Genomic DNA, 21,069 nt, shown 5'->3' with positions numbered 1-21,069 from the left:
AGTTATTTACAACATTCCAGAGTTCATCAGGCTCCCAGATAGGACGTGTGTATTTAGAGCCCATTATCGTGCCCTGAAAGCTACTCTTTTTATTTCTTTTTATTTTCTGAATGCGTTGAGTTCTGTTTGTGTTAATCTGTTCCTTTTGGGCGACGTTTGCTTTAGTTTCATGCTCTTTATTATCTCCCGTTGATTATCCTGTTCGTTACTTATTGTGCATTCATCTCTTCTCTCCTGAGTAACTTCAAGACAAAGTTACTACAGCCCAAGACAGCGGTTTATGATGGGTGAGGCGCATGAAGGCGTTCCCCAGTTCAAGTTAAACCATTGTCCTGGGGAGTCTGACAGACAAGGTCACTGCAGCCAGCAGCACTGTGGTGAGGGCAGGTGCCAGATCTCCTTCTCCCACCAGACAGAGAGAAGGATGAGGAAGATGTCAGGTGAGGAGGGAGCACACAGGAGAAGAAAGACCCTTGATGCCCATTGATGCTTCTCTGCTAGGCAGTTGAACGTTAGGGAGCAGGATGCCCCCTAGGGGATGTCCTTTGGGGCTAACACCCTTGGAAGGAGGAGAAAGCAGCTGTCCTGGGTTTTCTGGAGGTCCTAAACAGTCCCAGCGACGCACAGGGTGCTTGGAGTTGAACTTGCTCCCCTTCGGGACTTGTATACGCTCATGTGCATTAGTGTGGTCGGCCCCTGGAGGGTATGACCCCGGGAGAGGTGGCTGTCTGGAGGTCAGCATTCCCTGAAAGGGGCTGACACTGAACACTACCCGCCGACCAGTCCATCCACGAAGGGGCATCTCCGTGGCACGTCTCCAATATCCACCAGGAGTGGCTGCACTGTTAGGAGTCCCCTGGTCTGGCTGCAGTACCGGCCGTAACGACCTGCTTGAGCCGCATGACCACACTGGGCTAATTCACTCATTTCTCATCTGCCCTGTTGGGAAGAGCTCTTCAAAGTCTATAAAGCACTTCCACACTCTCATTTTCCCCCTGGTGAAATTCACAGCAAAGGGACTGACAGTCGATTAAAAGATTTAGCAACTGAGTTTGTGGTGTTTAAGTGATTTGTCAGATTACGTGACCATATTAATGGGGGTAAGATTGAGAGTCCAAGGCCAGACTCCTTTAGATTATGCCAAGAAGGGAGTGCTTGAAACCCCCATATGCCACTAAACAGGTGGGCTCATCAAAAGAGATCCTGTGAATAAGAACATTTTGGAAAAAATGATTCAGCAGTCCCTTAGGTAGAAAGAGTCCCAACTTGCCATCATATTGGTGTAACTGTGAAGAATTGGCTCCAAAGCAAAGGTCGGTGGTGACAGTAGCTACAGTCATGTCTGACACAGAGTCTGCTCTTCACTTGGCTGGTGGACCTCCAGTGTCCTGGGTCCTCTCCTTTCCTGCCACATCCCAGCACACGCCCTGTCCCGGGGCATCCCCCAGGGTCTCAGGCAGGTGCTGCCCCATCCCAGGAGTGCTCTCCAGTCCTCTTGTGCCCCACACCCCGTGTCTGCTGTCCCACCATGTGCCCCACACTCTGTGTCCCAGCAGCCCATAGACAGACTGTCAGGGCTCATCATCAGAGCTGGCCCCGCCTCGTTCTCAGTGCCTTGGCAGCAAGATCCCAAATGTTCAGGTACCCTGCCACCGTGTCTTACCTAAAGTTGTGTGTCTCAGCCTTGGTGGTGAAAGCCGTGACCCATCACCCTACCCATCTGGCGGCAGCTTTGTCTTGGCGGCTCCTGAACCCCAAATCTGCTCAGTGGTGAGCACTTCCCCGTCCTTCCCAAGAGGCTTCGTGTGATTCCCTCCTTGGGGGAGGTTTTTTCAATGATGCCTTCCCCCTGCAAAGGTGTGGTCAGTGCCAACGGGAGGGGATTGCTTCCTTCCTCAAATGCAAGAGCTTGCTTTTTAAGAGGGAGGTGGGAAGTGAGGTAGAATCAGCTTTTATTTTACTGCAGAAAGAAAGTAAAAGTATCAGTAGACTGTGCTTTCCCTTCAACTTTGGTGATGTTGAGATGATTTCGAAGGCCAGGTACAGGGCTCTCTGTCATCTTTGGCTTCCTTCCTTTTAGGGGGTCTCCACCTCCATGCCTCCCGCACTCAAGCTGGCAGAACACAAGGGTTCTGCCTCGTGGGTTCTGAGTGGGGAGATCTGTATCCCAGTCACATATCTTACTCTCCGTGTACTTCCGGCAAATCTGTGAGCCTTGGTTTCCCGGCTCCCTGGTGTGAGTAAAGGTCTGTACAAGACCTCCCTGAGTGGTGGGAGAATTAAACACCACGGTGGGTTTGAAGACGCGTCGCGCAATGTAAGCCGTTAACCAGTGTCCGTGTGAAGAGGCAGGTGAAATGTGCGGTGTGGGACTCTGAGAAGCAGAGATGTGGAGACCTGTACCCAGGGGGCCAGAAAGTCCACCGACGAGATGGTGGCAGAGTGCAGAGGGGGCACAGGTTCAGTGACATCAGCTATAGAACAACCCGAAGGGCGCTTGCTGTGGCCACCGCTAGGGCACACGTCTGAATACACAGATAGGAGAGTAAGAGCAGACACCGTCAGGCACGGAGTCTATCGTGTGCTCCCCTGGGTTACGTTCGTTATGGCTACACCTTCCTCATACAGGCTTCCCACCCCTGCATTCGACATCAGCATGCCCCCTGCATTAGGGCTCTGTAGAGAATCAGAGCTAATAGGCTCCATATGATTTTTTATAAGAAATTGGCTTTCCCAGTTATGGGAGCTGAGAAGGCCCAAGACCTGTAGGGCAGGTGGGTGAGGTGGAGACCCATAAGGGCTGATGGTGTAGTTACGATCCACAGGCTGGCAGGCTCAAGACCCAGGGAGAGCTGATGCTTCAGTTTAAGCCTGAAGGCAGGAAAAGCAGCAGCAACCACGACAACAGTGGAACTGATATCCCAATATGAAGACAGACAGGCAGGAAGAGTTTTTTGCTACTCAGGAGAATGTCAGCATTTTTTTTTTTTTCTATTCAGGCCATCTACTGATTAGATATGTCCCACCCAGATTAGTGAGAGCAGTTTGCTTTACTTAGTCGATCTAAATATTAATCACATTCACAAAGCACTGTCACAGAAATACCCAGGATACTGTTTGACCAAATATCTGGGCACTCTGTACCCACTCAAGTTGACACATGAAATTAACCACCACCTCACTTTACAGAGAAATTAACAGATTCTGAGTTAAGTGACTTACCCAGACCGCATAGCTACCAAGTTGTTAGCAAAGATTTGGACCCGGATCTGCATACTTTGAGTTACTCTAGGTCGTCTCATTTGTGTGCATGATAACTGTTCAAATTAAACATTATATTGTCAATATAAATATTAAATTATTATTTAAAAGTATTTTTTAAGGTTTTTAGAGACAGAGACAGAGCGTGAGTGGGGGTGGGGCAGAGAGAGAGAGAGAGAGGGAGACACAGAATCCGAAGCAGGCTCCAGGCTCTGAGCTGTCAGCACAGAGCCTGACGCGGGGCCAGAACTCACAAACTGCGAGATCATGACCTGAGCCGAAGTCAGACACTCAACTGACTAAGCCACCCGGGTGCCCCTTAAATTATTATTTTAATGTAAATAACAATAATATATTTTTACTATTTAAAAGACTTTTAAATCAAAATATTATTTCCTAGTTTCTTCTCAAGAAATGCCTCCTTACTTTTTGTTTTCTAGAAATGACCAGAAAAGTGAAACTTCTTAAAATGTTTGATGCAGGACCTGAAATCACTAAGGAACATAAATTTAAGCTTGAGAACTATGACCCTAGAAACCAATGTCATGTATGCCTTTCTTTTTTTTTTTTTTTTTAATGCTGTCTATAGATAACAAGCATCTAGGAGGATTTTCATTCCTTTATTTAACATCTTATCCCCAGCACTCAGAACATGATTTCCCATATGAGCTCCCCATGAATGTATGTATGTTAAACTTTGTACTATTAAATAACTACATGAATAAATAAATGAGCAGCTCACATTTTATCTAAAAATTATCATGAACACAGCAAATTTAGAAAGCTCTAGAGTCACTGCACCTTCGTTGAGAGAGCAGTCTGCCTGAGTACTTGTTGAAATGGTGGTGATTTCTAGATGGGCCATCGCTAGTGTCGAAGCTAAACCACAGCCCACATCATTTTTAGCTTCTGACACTGCTGTTATAAGATGCGATCTTGCTGCCTGATAGCCTTGCATTAATTATTCACAAGCTCTTGTACTTCATTTGCTTTGCATCATTAACCTCTTAGAACGTGTCCCACTTTCCAGAGGTTGGTAAGCACGCAGTCATGACTCAAAATGCTGTGAGGATAAAGCACTATTTTGTGATATCCCTTTGACTCTTACCTACTAATGGCTTTATTTTGTTTCTTGCAGTGAAAAAGGCAATTGAATTGAAGTCAAGAGGAGTCAAGATGATGCCCAGCAAGGACAGTAGTCATAAAAACTCCGTCTGTAAGTCCTCTTTTCTTTCTATATGAGGATTGATATGTCAATTAGAGGGGACACAGAGGAGAGAATGGATGCGTCCTGGAGAAGTAATCCTATAAACTGCTTTTCTCGCTTCCCCTCTTTCTACTTTTCTACCTGCGAAAGTATTTGCTGGAAGAAAGAACGTGCACTGGCTTCACATTGTTGGGGAAGAATGCCCAGTTGACATGGTCCTAAATGAATCAGCTAAGTGTGTTTCAAATCTGTCTTGACTCTCTGCTCTCAATGGTCACTGTGAGGCTGGACCTTCCAATTTCTCTCATGAATAAGTGTTCCACTGCTAGCATTTGATCCCTGCTTCCCTCCATTCTTGTACGGATCTTTAGGATATGGAAGTCTGGTCTTACCATTTTCCTGTTATGATGTTCTCGATCATCTGTCGCCTGAAGAATAAAATAGCTTTAGGGCAAATCCTGAGTCCTTCCAAAGAGGAAATACGTACATATATATACATGTACATAAAGACCACATGTATACAGGCTCCATTTGCATATGCCTGGCACCTGGTAGTACTCCGTCACTAGCTGTTGGATGACGGGAGGTGTCTCCTACCACCTACTTTTCTAGTGTCTTCTCCTGGAAGTCTCTTGTTACTACTCAGCTGAAGGGACCACCTTGCCATGCCTTGGATGATGTCACGGTGCCTCTCTGCCAGAAGTGACCTGCCTCCCTTCACTGAACGCAGAAACCCATGTCATGCTTAGAGACTCCCCTCCCCCTCTGAAGGCTCTCCTGACTCCCAGGCATGGTTAGCTGGTCCCTCGTTTGGTTCTTACCTCTGTGACATCATTTATTTTGTCAGTTTCATGGTGTGTTTACCTGTCCTACGAAATGCAGCTCCGCAGGCCCCATGGTGATACCCAGGCGGGTTCATTTCCGGTGTGGTCCTTGCTCAGGCACCGTTGTTCCTTTTAGGACTTTCAAGCTGTTGAGTTGCCTTTTCTGCTCATTCCTGGTGACTTCTTCTGGTGTCCCTACTTACCTGTTCTCTTTGTGCTCCTTGTCCAGTGTTTGGGAGCTATGCATTTTGTCCATTTTCCCACTGCCTAGCATTTAGTAGAGATGGAAATCTTGGCACGGACATCTTGAGCTCCCTCAGCCCAACCAGCTCTGATTTTATCTGCATGACGTATTGGGCTTCTGCATGAAGTTTTCTCCATGACAGATACTCTACAACAGCTAGTAAATAAGCAAAAATAAACAGCAATATAAATCTTTTAAAAATCACTTTGTAGAATGACCTACTTCTGCTTCTCAGTATCCCATTTGTATGGTATCCTACTCATTGCCTGTGGAACAGGGTCCATTGACTATACGATGGCCCCGTTCCCTGGCCACTGAAGAGGACAGAGAAGTAGACTCAGACTCCTAGGATGTAAGTGTCAGATACAGGGCATGTCTTAGATCTCTAAGGCTACCATAACAAAGTACCCTAGATTGGGTGGTTTCAATTTATGTCACATGGTTCTAGAGGCTGGAAAGTCTGAGATCAAGGCAGATTGAAGTTCTGATGAGGATTGCTTCCTGGTTTATAGATAGATAGCTGTCGTCTCATATCCTTATATGGTGGAGGGAGAAATCATCTCTCCTGTCCCTTATCAAGGCACTTATCCCATCATGAAGGTTCATGCTCATGACCTCCTTACCTTCCAAAGGCCCACCTCCAGATACCATCACACTGGAGGTTAGGATTTCAATAAAACAATTTTGAGAGGATGCAAAGATTCAGTCTATCAAAGGATGTATTACTAGAACTCTGACTAACCCAGGTCCTTAGGTACCACACACACACAAAGTCAATCTGTAAATATTTTCATTACACTTTCTGTTTGATAATCATGGAAAGTGCCATTCAAATCAGATTGAACTTAAAAAAAAATGGAATCCAGATGAAGGCAGAAAACAACTAAGTGACAGAGAAAGAAAGGAAGGGTTTTATTAGTAAAGTTTTGATAGTTTTTATTGCTAGCTTTTAATTCTAGATGTTCAGTAGGGTAGGGGATGTGGTATTTATAATAGTTTTGTACTTTATATTTTATAGTTGAACACCTTACGGAGATGACCCACAGTAATGTAGAACCACACAGCTGCTGAACCTCCCCATTACATCAGTATTAGGTCAACACCGAACTTCTCTGCTAGAGCAAAATGTAGACGGAAGCTATCTTTGTAAAGAGAATGTCTCTCTGTCCTTATCTGAACATGAAGTGACAAAGGCCTGATTACTCACTTGGTGTGAAAAAGGATGCTGTCCTTTCTCCAAACAGCATTAAACTTTTGGTTTTGGTTGTGAGACATGAGAGTTAATTATTAGAAGAAAATGAGGATCGAAGACACTGAGGGCCTTCTGAGGTCCACGATATAATAAATAATAAAATGTTATTTACACAGAAGTCGTGGCCAGAAAACTAAGTGACGTGTTTCCTAGAGAAACGGACTTGGACTTTGAAGACAAGGATTCCGTGCTTGTAAAAGTATGAAGGGTAGCTAAGGTCAGGTTTCATCATTTATGAAATTAAAACAATAGCATTTTAATTAATGCTTAAGTTAACGTTTTAATTTGGTCAAGTGGGTAAAGCAAGGTGTTTATAGATTGCCCTCTCCAGTATACGTCGTGTGATGGGCATTCAGCAAACCACACGGTGAGGAACTGGATTTTCTCTGATGAAAACGACCCTTTAGTAAGTAATCCCGCCTCACATTATTCTCCTCCAGAGGGGGCATCTGGTTCCTTTTGGGACCCTGTTTAGGTTGCTAGAAACTGCTCAAGATTCTGATCATCCACACAGGGCAAACTACCCAAAGATTCAGGTGTTTGAAGAGAAACAAACAGAAAACACTAGACAAGGCAAGGAACCATGCCTTCTGGCAATGTCGATCCAAGCCTCCCCAAGTGCCAGGAAGAGAGACAGATACCTGGCTGGGGAAACGGAAAGATTTGACAGACTCCCTCAAGGAATTCACGGTTTAGTGATGAAAGGCTCATATAATTATAGCAGTTAGGTCACTAGAGTGCTGGAACGAGGTGACGTGTACTATGTTTTATAGCAAGACTAAGCAAGGATTTTATCACTTGTATGTTAGGGAAGTTTGTACAGATCTATAGTGGCTGGTGCATAGGTTAAAAGCAGATTCCCCGTTTCATGGGATAGACAACCAGTGCCTGTATTGAGGTCCATTTTCCAGCCACTTAGCACACATCCCTTGGGCCAGTGTGCATTTCCTTCCTAGACCTGCCTTGGTTCTCCATTTGGTCCGAGACCAGCTCCATGAGAGCGGAGTGCTCCCAGCCGGCAAAGCCCTTCCCAGCTGGTGCCTTTACGGGATCACACACTGCACTTCCTCCTCCCCAATAGCCCAGCTAACAAGCACTTAGCACGTATATACTGACTAAATAAATGAAAAAGGGGAGAACACAGGAGAGGCTCATTTTCCCCCATTGTGGAACAAAAGCCCTACATATCCTCTCTTCTCCATGGGATTGATGAATCTTCTGTGAATTTTGCTCTGGAATCTATATTGGTCAGTTTCTTTATCCAGCCCTGGTTTCACGTTCCCAATTAACCCCTTAGGCATTCACATCTGTCCTTCACATGCACAAACGTGATCACATAGTACAGGGGGTGGGCACAAGCGGGGATATTTTAGCCCTTCTACATAATGAGGGCAATTAATTTCCTCCATTACCTTGTAGAGTGGAATGATGTACAAGTTTGTTTTTTCATCAGGTTCATTCATTATTGATTAATAAGTGTTTTCAAAAAATCTCAGAGGTAATTAAGGTATTCATTCTGCCTATTGCTCTGCATTTCTAATCATTTTAAGCTTTGGCAAGATTGCAACATAAATGGGGAGCATCACTCAGCAGAAGGGCATCTGGAGGAAGCTCAGTGACTGTTCCACCCTGAGCTTCCCTGCTGTTTCCCAGTGACATGGGGTTCGCCTTTCTTCTGAGAACAGACCCTCTCAACACCAAGTGGTTATTAAATTGTCACTGCCTATTTTAAAACGGCGGTAACGGTAGACACAGTATGTCTTCCTCTTCTGAATCTTGACAGTTGCCTACGTGGGATACAGTGTTAGCAGCCCCCCATGGGAGAACCAGGAGCCTGGACAATCCGTTAGTGCCCTTCTAACTCCAAAATATAAAAATCTGTAGGGAGGAGGGTAAACGAAAACCTTGGTGGTTATTTTTCAGCTAGAGATTGTTTTCCCCCTGTAAAGTTAAGGACAAATGACTTTACAAACTCCACATTGATTTGTTGTAACTCACTCAGATGTATTGATGGCCCATGCTGTGTACTGAGCACAGCGGTCACAACAGTGGATACCCAAGCAGGGTAGGACATTGATGCGGAATCATTATTTAATGTAAAATAGAAGAAAACACTACGGAAAAATTGAACAGTATAATGCATTACCTTATAAACCCTTGGGTGAAAATAACAACAGAACATTATAAAATAAATGACCCTAGAATTCTCCTACATTTGACTGTAAACCATTTATTTCATTGCCTTTGTGTCTATGGATAATCAATATATTTTTTTCTACCTTGAAAAATAAAAATACCTGAAGCAAAATAGTCCAAGTTGCCAAATAGACAGTCCTGTTAATGAAAAGCAATTGATCAGGCATCGTCTTCTATAATGACACTCAGTAGTTCCATTTTTTCCCTCTGGCTTTTCTTTTGAGTCAGAAATAATTATTTGGAAAGGCAGATTTTAACATTTTTGTAGCTCTGTTTTTAGAATGACACAGCAAAATGATGCCTTAACCACTCTATACAGCTAGAGATACAATCACAACTATATAACGTCTGATTTACCTTTTTAACACACATGACTGGTTAATCCATTTTCTACAATATACCCTTATAAATGACTTTCCATCTGTCTGGGGTCATACTGCATTTATCCCCTTATCACTATAATTGCTACACTCATAGTGTTCATTTTCTTAAGTTTGGAAAAATTTAAGAGCGTGTGGGATATACTTATGTGAAATATTCTTTTTACTTAACATTCTGATGTGCGGTGAAGAAAAAAAAGGGATTAATCTTGTGTCTTGCCTAGTTTCTTGCCTTCTTGTTGGACGCTAAGCTTAGTGACGTTATCACCAAGGGCTCAGCCCAAGGACACTCTCCTGTCAGCCCTCTCTCTGCCATCGGTGACTGGCGTAAACTGGGAAAACAGCAACCGTGAATTCTCATTAATGGGGTTAAAACAAGAGATGAAGAAAAGGCAGACCATCCCAATAACTGTCTTGGTTTGGAAAGCAGTTCCTGTGTGATCACTGGAACGGAATGAGCTGTGTTTGGCTTAGCGTCCTGGACTGCCGTCTGGATTTCCAGACTCTGACATCCGGCTGCCACGCAAAGTGTGCGCGCCCCCGTGTCGGGGACGTCTCTCGGACCGGGCCGTTTCTTTTCCTCGCCGGGGACCCGGAGCCTGGTGCCGGCCCTCTCTCCGGCAGCCAGCAGGCCTGCGCCCTCCCGGCCATCACAGGCCGGCCGTTTCTCCTTCGCTCCCGGCCACCATGGTCCCCGGCCGGCCCGTGGTGTTACCGCGTCTGCCTCCCCCAGCCTCCCGTCCGCCTGCTTCCCCGCGGCGGGTCACGCTGCCGCGAGCCCTCTGGGCGACACGACGGTGGCTTCCACGCAGTGTACTCCGTCCCCTCCGCCTCTTGCCCTCCTCCACTGGTCGGGACATGTTTCTTCAAAACCGCCCGCATCTTCCGCCCGGCTCTGCTCCTCTGTTTCCTTAGTTTGAAATGATGCTCTCCAAGGACTCTCATCCCTCCCTTCCTTCGGCGAATCTCTCAGAATTTACCTTTTCTGAAAGACTCACGGGCCATCCTGCTTCCATACGTCTTGCCTGCCCATTATGGTATCCCTCGTGTTCTTCGCTCTGGTTTCTGTGCACCACTCGCCATGACATATCCCAGCCACCATGCGTGTGTATTTACGCTCTGCTTGCGGGGCGCGTGTGCGTGTATTTGGATGTGCGTGTGTGTGTGTCCTTATTCCTGCCCCCCCCCCCCCCCCGCCCAAAACTAGAATATAAACTTGAGGCTAGAGCTTTCCTTTTCCTTTCTTCGCCAGTATCTACAAGTTGCTAGCAGAGTCACATGCACACAGAAGTTGCTCAAAACGCTTGTCCATTGAACTCCTGAGCGTCCTAGTTATGTGGTAGCCTGGAGCAGTGTGACAGAGTCGTGCTCACACTTTTCTTCAGTGACGTCATTGTATCCCACATCTCATTCATGCACACAGTAGTCACACATTGAGGAAAGACCAAGAGCTTAGGGCTGTTCAGAATATGTTCCTTCCCCAGAGGAAGTTACAGCCAACTGGTATTTCTGGTTATGTAAATATTTATCAGACAGAGCCTGTCGTAATAAACGTAGCAACATTTAGTGAGCTTTGAGTAAAGATACAAGTTTATTTTTCCAAACAGCAGCACATTGACCCATAAAAAGTAAGAATCTACAGAACGTTAGGATGTGAAACAATTACATTAGTCACGTACTATGCCACCAGCCAAGTCACACCTTCTGTACAAGACCTCTTTTAACGGCTGGGTCACTTGAATATCTCACGTATAGACATGCGCTTGGCATTGGTCGAAAGTATGCTGCATTATCACAATCACACATATTACATGAAAACGACCCTGTTGATTGAATCACACATCAATGGCAGTAACATTCTGTAGTCTTAGAACGTGATACCCACATTTTCACTGTGAGGAATTGATTTTCTTCAAGTGTCTGTTATGAGTTACTAACAAGTAGTAAACTCTCATTGTCAGTCTAGATTTTGTGCTCTAGGAGGTCAGCGACCACTCTGTGGTGCACCCGTTTCCCCCCGGCACTACTGAGTGAGTCCGCATGTCAGTGGATCGCGGACTGGGACGTGCCTGCTTTTCGAGAGGTCGTTTAAAGAATGCGGTGGCAAGAGGCGCACAGCCTGTCTCCTGTGTACCCACCCAGGTTCAGAGCTGCAGGGGCTGGGATGCAGGGAGGGGCAAGGGAAGGAGAGTGTGTGAGGCAATGAATAACCCTGAGTAGCCCACTTAATTCGCCTCCGAGGCAAGGCTACCCGGGGAACAGAATCATCCAGCTGGTCAGGATGCTGTGTGGTTTCCACCCCTGAGACTTTATTCCGGAAATAATTTTCATCTGGCCCAGTACCTGCATATGTTGTTGTTCTGTTCACCCCCACATGAATCATCTTCAAAAATTAAAATGATCTGCTTTACCCATTCCCCCCCAAAAAGCATGCTTTGCTTCCCAATACTGTCGTTAGAGTCACTACACGTATCATTAAATGGCCAGCCCATCATCCGGCTTTTTTTTTAGGGGACCTTTGTGCTCTATTATTAATGGGTGATTTGTCTGAATGGTTGCAGACTACGGTGATTTGTAATCCCACTACAGAAAAAGCCATACCTGCTTTCTCTGTGCTGGGTTTCCGGCACTAAGTGCTCTAGGTCTTGCTTCGAAGCGGATTTTGACAGTAGGAAAAATAATAGCCCCATTAACCTCTAACAGTTGTATAAAGGTTTAATAAAACACGAGGGATAATTGCCCCAATCTACTGTGTTCTATCATAAAATGTGGTAAGAGGGAATTTTGCAATTGTGAAAGATCCTTGTTTTCTTAACAAATGTAGCACGAATCCCCACGTAGCACGAATATGCTAGATTTCATGAATTGCTTCATAAATCAGGTAAGTAAATTATGCTTGCAGTTTCTACATAGGCCTTTGTCACTGCAGGAACTAAAATATCTTTCAAAGTGCGGTGGGAACCCCGGCTGCAGAGGGGAGTGCTGTCTGGAAACAGGGTAGGAACAGCGTCACTGGTAACTAGGAGGCGAAGAAGGTGGCTCATCAATTATTTAACACACCACTTACACAGATAATTGCTTAAGTAACCGGGAAAAAGAAAGGACCTATGAAAATATGTAAAATAAGATACAGCTTGATTGGCTCAGAGACAGCTAAATGGTACTGTAACCCTAATAGGAAGTAAAATGCCTTTTCAGTGATTTCAGCGTACAATTGTGGAGCGTAATTGATTAACTAAAGGGAAAAAAACTCACTTTGCAAAGCGACTGGAGAATGCATTATTTTGTTTGAGAGAGCTCGGAGATGGCTGCAGCTCTGACAGGACAGGACACATCGTAGCATTTCCGTCACTTGTTTTTTGAGAAGCCCGGCATATCACATGTTGGGTTTGTGTTTTCATCAAACTTTATAAAACAACTTAACCTTCCAAAATAATTGGATGAGAACGGAGTGCCGAAGAACCGTAAGGCTCTGGAGCCTTGTGGGATTATTGGTGTTTGGGTGTCAGTACAGTTAAAATAATTCCAGCAGCAGTTAGAAGGAATCACCTTTCTGTTGGCATTAAATTACCTTACATGATGGAATGTTTGCTAGTGAGTAACTTCCATCAGAAACTAAAGAGGAAGATAATTAATCATGGTAACTCCTTTATGAATTCAGTGAAAGCCCTCCATTTTACACATGAGGAAACTGAGTCTGTGAGTTAAATTAATTAGCCTCACGATAAAGACAGAAGAGCTGGAGCTAAAAATCAAGCACTCAGAACATCAAGGGGAATTCAGAAAAAAAAAAAAGAAATACACATCCCTGAAGCCCCATCATTTTATTTAAATCACATTTTGAAGGTGCCAGGAGGAACTGAAAATATTTTCAGATTAAGTCCTTTGAGTGCGTATAACATTACAAATCATAACATTACAATGGACTTCCAGTTTTTGGGGAGAAATCACTTTTCCCAGACTTGGTAACTTTGCCTCGCTGAATGAGAAATTTAGATAAATGAACTGATGTTGACCAAGTGGTGATTATGCTGATAATTTATGTTAATTTTAAGGAAGGCGATTAGCATGTTCAGTAACATGGAAAATACAAGAAGCAGCATAGGTACCGCATGTGTCTAGATTGATGGAGAAGTAGAAACGCCCACCTTTCTTCAGTGATTCAGGGAAAGCCTGTTGGGAAGACATGGGCACATTCAGATTCGCTCCGGCGAACTCATGCCCTGCCCGTATTACAGGTGATCCTCCAAAGCCTCGAACACCTGTCATGTGCCCTACAGTGCCTTTGTAACATTTTACTTGTTGCCAGTCTTTTTGACTGTTTGTTTTGAAATAATTATAGATTCCCAGGAACTTGCAAGAAAGTCTACAAGGAGCGCTTGTACCTTCACTGTTGTCCTGAATGGTAACATCTCCCCTGTCTGGAACGCAGTAGCACAGTGGGTCCAGTGACTTGGGGACAGTCCACAGAACTGATTCAATTTCACCAGTTCACGTGTGTGTGTGCGCGTGCGTGCGCAGCTCCGTGCAGTCGTATCACGTCTGTGGGTTCTTGGAGCAACCGTGATCACAGTACAGAACCCCCTGTGAACAGCACACGTCTATTCTCCACCTGTCACTTTGCTGTTTCAAGGGTATCTTATTCATGGAGACATGAAGTGTGTAACCATTTGTGACCAGCATGTGCCGCTAGCACAACTTCCTTGCCATCCACCCAAGTGTTTGTATGTAAAGTTTGCTCCTTTTTCTTGCCGTGTGGTGTCCCATGGCTTCCCTGTACCCTGGGTTGTTCCTCCTTTGTCTCGTTGAAGGATGTTGGGTGTCTTTCTGATTTGGGGCTTTTAGGAACAAGATGCTAAGAATGGCTTTTGCATGAACATGGGTTTTTATGTCTCTTGGATAAATGCCAAGAAATGTAATTGCTGGGTCATACGTGACCTGTATGCATATGATATTTGCATATATTGATTTATGAGAAATTGCCAGACCTATTTCCGGAGCACCTGTATCGTTTTATACCCTCACAAGCAGTGCATGTGTGAATCCATTTCCCAGGGGCCTCAGCAGCACTCGGTGTTAGGACTAACAACAACAACAACAACAACAAAATTGGCCATTCTGAGAAGTAGGCAGTGATATCTCATTATGGTCTTAATTTGCATTTCCTTAGTGGCCGATGATGTTGGAGATCACTTCACGTGCTCATCTGCCATCTGGGCACCTTCTCCAGTGACATGTTAGCCCACATAGTTCACCCACTTTCTGTTTGGATTGTTTTGGTTGTTTGTTTGTTTTTCTTGTTGAGTTTTGAGGGTTTGTTATATATTCGAGATGCGCATCCTTCGTTAAAAATGCAGTTTGCAAATATTTTCTCCCAAATGTTTTCATATTTTTCTGTCTTCAAAGGGCCTTTTGTAGAACCAGTCTCTGTCTCTGTCCCTCTCCTTCTCTAAGTTTTAGCTGATAGATTTCTGTCAAAAAAATAAATAAATAAATAAAGTAACTTCTGGTTTCTGCAGACACACATAGCATGGACAAGAATAGCGGGCAGGTAGCTGCCCTGAATAGAAAAGGTGTGAGGCCCCATCCCCAGAACCCCATGACCTGTTGGGTCTTTCAGGCTGCTTGCAGTAGTAAATCCTGCAGCCTAAATGACCTATACATAGAAGGCCAAGAAACTGATAAAATGTCCTCATTCATAATCCCACAATTGATTGGATATTTTCATGGGGATTCAAAGGAATTATAATAATCTTAAAATAAGGGAATTTAAGTTATGGAAATAAAGCTTACTTCAAATAATAAAGAGTAAAATATATTTTACAAATTCTTACTGATTTTTTTTTCAAAATGTCCTATCTTTTACTTCTAGTTTGACCGTATATACTTAGGTTTGAAATGGACGATTTTTTCCCCTTACTCTGCTGTCTTGCCTGCAAAATGGAATAGCCTTACTATAAGTCATCAAAGAAATGTAGCGATGATATATTGACTTCAGAAGTGTTCACCAATTTTCTTTTGTTACAAATCCATCCCAAGTAATCATCACAGTAATTGAAGTAAATCAGGTAATTTAATCACAGCAAATTATTATATTTTTTGATGTAATGCTTACTTGATCATATCCCTAGAATTCAGTGCATTTACATTATTTTTATAAAGAAGCAGCATATGGAGAGATGTGCTAAGTGGAAGTTTATGCCAGAGAAGGAAAATAAGTTGTGTTTTAAGATACATATGTGAAAATACATGGCAAATCAAGGAGATAAGCTAAGATTAACAAACTGGGTAATTAGTAAAGTGTTTTGCAGACAGAAAGAACCATATTTTGTAAGCATTGTGTGCTGCAATTATTATTAGAATGGTTGCAGGGAATTCAGTTTGCTTATTTAAATCACCTATTTTATAGTTTCATCTGTCAAACTGAAAGGCATATAAAACTGAATAAACCATGTGACATCCAAACAAGATACTTTCATTATGTACCTGGGAAAACCTCAGCTTCAAGTAAACATTCAAGTTTGGTAATTAGCACGAAAGAAATTTTCCATACACCCCCAGCCCCAAGAAAATCTTTGCAGCTTTTTTTCTTGTGCAAATGCATGCATAAATGTTCCACAAACCTTTGTAGGTTTCTGACATTGGGAAGAGTGTTAGTTACAGCTCTGCGTACTTCTCAGAAGGACTGACTCATCTGCAAAGAGGTAAAATAGAGTTAGAAGAATATCAAATGCATTAGGTAACTGTAATGATTACAGTTGTAATTTCTGTGAAATGAAAAAAGAATCCTATTGGAAAATGAAGCGTTTGCTGATTGGGCTGTAATCCACCTGCAGCCGACCATGTTGCATGTGCTCAGAATAGGGTGTAGATGCCATCTATCCCACCCACCACCAAAGGGCCATTTTCCTTATGTTCAGTCACACAAAAATTATTTATGGCAGATTTTGACCCAATTTTAGTTTTTCATTGCCTGCTTTTTACATCACAGTGGCTTGCTAACACTTGCTTTAGTTGAATGAATAACTTCATTTCTGGTTTTCATTTGTTTTGTAAATGAAACAAACAAACAAAGTGTCTATTTTGGATGTTCTTGTAAAGTATACAAACATTTTTCTCCAGGATTATCATCTTTCAAAATAATATATATTTTTTAATCTGGTAACAAAACCAAATAAACAGACATGCTACTAATGTTATCCTCTGTATCTGTAAGCTCTAATTAGAATAATATAAAGCCAGACTTGTGTTTTTCATGGTTTTTATATTAACCTCACTGTATTAAAAGGCTTAGGTGGAATGTGCTTTGTTAAAATGAGGCTGAGTATACCAGACAATTTGAGCAATCCTTTTTTATTTTTTGTTACTCAGCATTTGTTTTTGGGCATTAAGTGTTTTCGATAAAGGACATTAAGTTGCTAGTCCTGCATTATAGCACTATAATTAAGATCTTGCTTGTATTTGAAAGTCTTCAAAGGTTTGTTGCATCTATAAGACAGCTGGTTTTGTTTTTTTTTTTTTTTTGACAGTGTCCTAAAGGCCCTCTCTGTTTCTCCAATATCATTGTCTCCACCTTGGCAACAATCACACATGTACACCCACACGCACACACACACGCACACGCATGCACATTCCCAGACAAGGCCACGCGCCTTTTTCCGTGCTGATTAGTCTGTTATGAGTATCCTTTCTGCCTTGGCCCCCTCTGCTCTCCAAACTTCCCTTTCTCTTCTTTGAATAAGTTCCAGATCATCCTGTAAAACTGACGTGACACAGCGTCTTCTCTGCCCCTCTCTACACCCCCCCCAAGATGGCCAGGTAGCGTGCTGCTCAGGGCTACCAGTTCCCTCGGGCGCAGAAAGATCGGCACTTTGCGTGTAGCCTGCAAAGGCTCTGAGACCTGGTCCTAGGGTCTGTGCTGTGCTCCCTGCATTCCAAACGCATTTGTTCGTCTTCCCCCTCTGCCGCGCCTCGACTTATATTGAACTTGCAGCGCACCCGGCACTTGGCACAAGCCCGTTCGTCCCACAGCCTGCTCTTCCCGTGTGTCATTCCTCAGGGGCGGCCAGGGGCGACATCCACCCCGTGGGGCCTTTCTTCCATCTCTGCCGCCGACTCCGTGATTGCAGGCTCTGTCTGGACCTCTGCTTCAACCCCAGACACACACGTGCCGCTGTGTTCCCGACATGTGCCCTGCACACGCACCCGCTCCCTGGGTGTTCCACCAGGAGCCCTCCGCGCCTCCGCCCCCGCCCAGTCTCACACAGCCTGTCTGGGAGCAGTGGCAGCATCACCGCCTGAGGCGGCAGAGCCCCCACCTCCGCCCTGGGTCTGGGCCCCTTCTTGGTTGTGAACGTTTGTACCTTATCTGTGCTCACCTTCATCCAGGTCTCTGAGCCCCCACGTGCACTAGCGTATGCACACACACACACACACACACACACACACACTTTCTCCCTCTGCCTCCAGTCCCCTTCCAGTTTTAGTTTTTTACCTCTGGTCATTATTTAGTAATTATACATACGTATGTATGTTATGTGTATGTGTATATATACCTATATATTTATGTGTGTATGCTATGTTTGTACACATACATACATTTTGATGCATTTTAATGTTAATGCTCCCACTAGGATAGTACCAGAGACGTGGTGGAGACTCAGGGGATGTACATTGGACGAGCGAGTGAATGAATGCATCTTCGTGTAGCTGCCTGCTCATCCAGCTGACAATAGCATCCTGTCCTCCACCACTCTCTCACTCAACACCCTAGCTAAGTTAGCCCACCTCACAGATGTAAGAAAAACGGTCCTCCTCTTTACCCTGTCTTATCACTTGTCTAGAATCTGTCAGTAATGAGAGATATTTATCCATTTGTGTTTTTGTTTCTCCTAGAATAGAAGCTCCTTGATAAGAGGCCTTAGCTTGTGCTCGCTTGTCTGTCCAGAATGTGTGATGCCTGTCATGGAATAAACGTTTGGTCAATAGTACTGATTTATCGACCGGGCGAGTTTACTCAGCACAGTATGTGGACTGGACTAGGTTACGATGTGTATCTACTGATACCTAGCTCCCTGTCGTCTGCCATAGTCTCTGTATACAATAAATGGATACTTGACCCCAGAGAAGAATTTTAATATTATAAACCTTCTTTAGATTAGATCAGCATTAATATCAGCTTTGGTGTTTTAAAGAAGGCAAATTCAAGTGCTCACATGGCACATGGGATCACATATCTTTAAGAAATAAAGGCCAAAGCGCATGAGAGTCTTCAAGTTTCCGAAGGAGCACCTCCCTATCCCGCAGCAGTATTTTTGTGATGCACATTCAGGTCTGCAGGCCTCAAAATATCCTACTGGGGAAGGCATATGGGCCATGAGTCAGACTTTCCAGGTTTTCCTCGGGAGAGTTCGTTCTCTGAAATGTTTATTCAAGTGTAAATGTCAGGTGACTCTGGGTCAGATGCGGTGGGTTGGAGCTGACAAGTCCATAAAGAGCATTTTACCTGAGCCCCTTTCTTTGGGGACATGGTGGCCTGGAAGTGGCAGAGATCACAGAAATCCCACCGGTGCAAGGCAGACAGCATGGGCAGGGTGTGAAGGGGTGTGCCCCAGGGCACTGAGACGTGAAGGGTGTAAAAATCGGAAGCGAGAAGAAACAACTTAGTGCAATGTTCACAGCAGTAAGTAGCTACAGCAGGAGCCGCCGGATGTCTAAGAGACTCTTAATGGAATGAATTGCGAAGTCGGTGTGAGGTCTGATCCGGATGGAGCCTGGCCATCCACAGGTAGCGATCCACTTGTTAGTGAGTGCGTCTGGGTCCCGGCACCCAGCTCAGGGCCTGGGTGGCCACGGCCATGCCAGAGAAGCGGAGGAGGGATGAATGAAAGGTGACCTCAGAACGCACCTTCAGAGGGAACGTGCTGGGTCCTGAAGCCACGCAAGTTACAGATTCAGATTCTTCGCAACAGTGTTCAAGTTACATACTCTGTCCTGTCATTTGTTGTTTTATCACAAAACTGCCTCATATATTTCTTAAACCAAGAGGAATTATTACAAATAAGATAAAGTTGAGCTAATTTCTTTATTTCTGAAATAGTGATGATAGTACTTGCCTTGTCAGACCATTTTGACCATTTATCACTCTTCATATAAAACACTTAGCCCAGTGCCTGACACAGTGGGCACTTGGTGACCATACCTGTAGATTCTGTTTGTGTTCTTAGGACAGAAGCCACACTGTGGGCACTGATCGTACTTACTGACCATATAGAAGTGTTTCTACTCTCAACTTCATCTGGGTAGATCACGAACTTTGAAATACCAATTTTGAAATGCCCTGGGAAATTATAAGCTACACACCGTAAGTTCCTAACCTTCTCTCTATTGAAACAGATGTGATAAGTGATGTTCCCATGTGTGATCCAGAAGAGAAGTCACAGAGGTATCGAGATACTGAGCCTCAGCCCTCGGCACCCTCCCCATGCACACCCCCCCACAGGCACACACACACATACACGCACACACACATAATGTGTCTGACTTCTGTTTTATTTGGATGTGATATTTATTTAGTTTTTTTTAAGTTTTTTATTTAAGTTTATATATTGAGAGAGAGAGAGAGAGAGAGAGAGAGAGAGAAAACCTGTGCACACAAGAGGGGGAGGAGCACAGAAAGGGAGAGAGAGAATCCCAAGCAGGATCCATGCTGTCAGCACAGAGCCTGACAGGGGGCTTGAACTCACCAACCATGAAATCGTGACCTGGGGCGAAAGAAATCAAGAGTCAGATGCTTAACTGACTGAGCCACCCAGGTGCCCCCTCCCCCCTTTTTTAAAAGGGATGTGATATTTATTTTTAAAAATTTTTGTATGTGAGTAAGTCACCTACTTAATGGCCTCAAAATACGTAGTTTGCAAAATAAAAATAGGGCTATTTTAGATTTATTTTTTTGAAATTGAACTGCATCATGTAATAAGAAAGCATGGTAAAGGTCCCTCGGCGTAAGCCGTGGCCCAGGTGAGATGAGCTTCTGTCTGTCTGTAATTCCCAGTTCGCTTTCACACAGATCCACTCACCTCTCAACAGAAAGTAGGCAAATAAAATGCATGTTGAGATGAGCAGTGATGTTATCACAGGGATGACCTTGAATCAAATCTGGCTAATCTCAAAGCTTGCAAATGTTGGTTAGTTTGGGTGTGTGGTTACTGACAGCCTGTTCGGAAGGCATCCCTGACCTGATTCAGACAGTCACTGTGCGGGGTCCCTAGTGGAAAACCCCTAATCACTACTGTAACAGTCTGTCCACAGGCTGTAGAAAGGTGTTCTTGAATGTTTCATCCAAGCCTAGCAAATTTGAGGTTTGTGTTTTAAGTTTACATTAGTGTATGTTTCCTAATGCAAGAACTCCACTTACCCTCCTTCCCACTACACTAAAATGTTATGTATAGTATATTAGTACTTGGCGTTGATATATCATAGCATCCTTATTATTTAATTGCTCATTTTGATTATTTGCAACCTTATTTAATTTTATCCGTGTAGAATGCTGGAGCAAATAATCTCTTTTAGAGATCCCGGGATTTCTTTTCTTTTTTTTAGCTGATTGATGAGGAATTATTGTTCTTGCAGTGAGTGGGTAGTGACTGTGCCAGAGACACTTCATGTCACTGGCCCTCTGGGATGAACTATCCTCCACTGGATGT

General features: G+C 44.1%; 1 protein-coding gene across 2 annotated transcripts in view; it reads left to right on the top strand.

Moving 5' to 3' along the window:
* CSMD1 (CUB and Sushi multiple domains 1) overlaps nucleotides 1-21,069 on the top strand; it is a 2,022,422-nt gene that overhangs the window by 1,335,086 nt on the left and 666,267 nt on the right. For both annotated transcript variants that reach the window (XM_043557450.1, XM_043557440.1), the window contains exon 7: nucleotides 4,400-4,477. In XM_043557450.1, the coding sequence (XP_043413385.1) occupies nucleotides 4,400-4,477 (78 nt within the window). The remainder of the gene's footprint in view (nucleotides 1-4,399; nucleotides 4,478-21,069) is intronic.

This window comes from Prionailurus bengalensis, chromosome B1 (assembly GCF_016509475.1).
Source record: "Prionailurus bengalensis isolate Pbe53 chromosome B1, Fcat_Pben_1.1_paternal_pri, whole genome shotgun sequence".
Classification (NCBI taxonomy): domain Eukaryota; kingdom Metazoa; phylum Chordata; class Mammalia; order Carnivora; family Felidae; genus Prionailurus; species Prionailurus bengalensis.
This window is presented reverse-complemented; position numbering and strand designations above follow the sequence as displayed.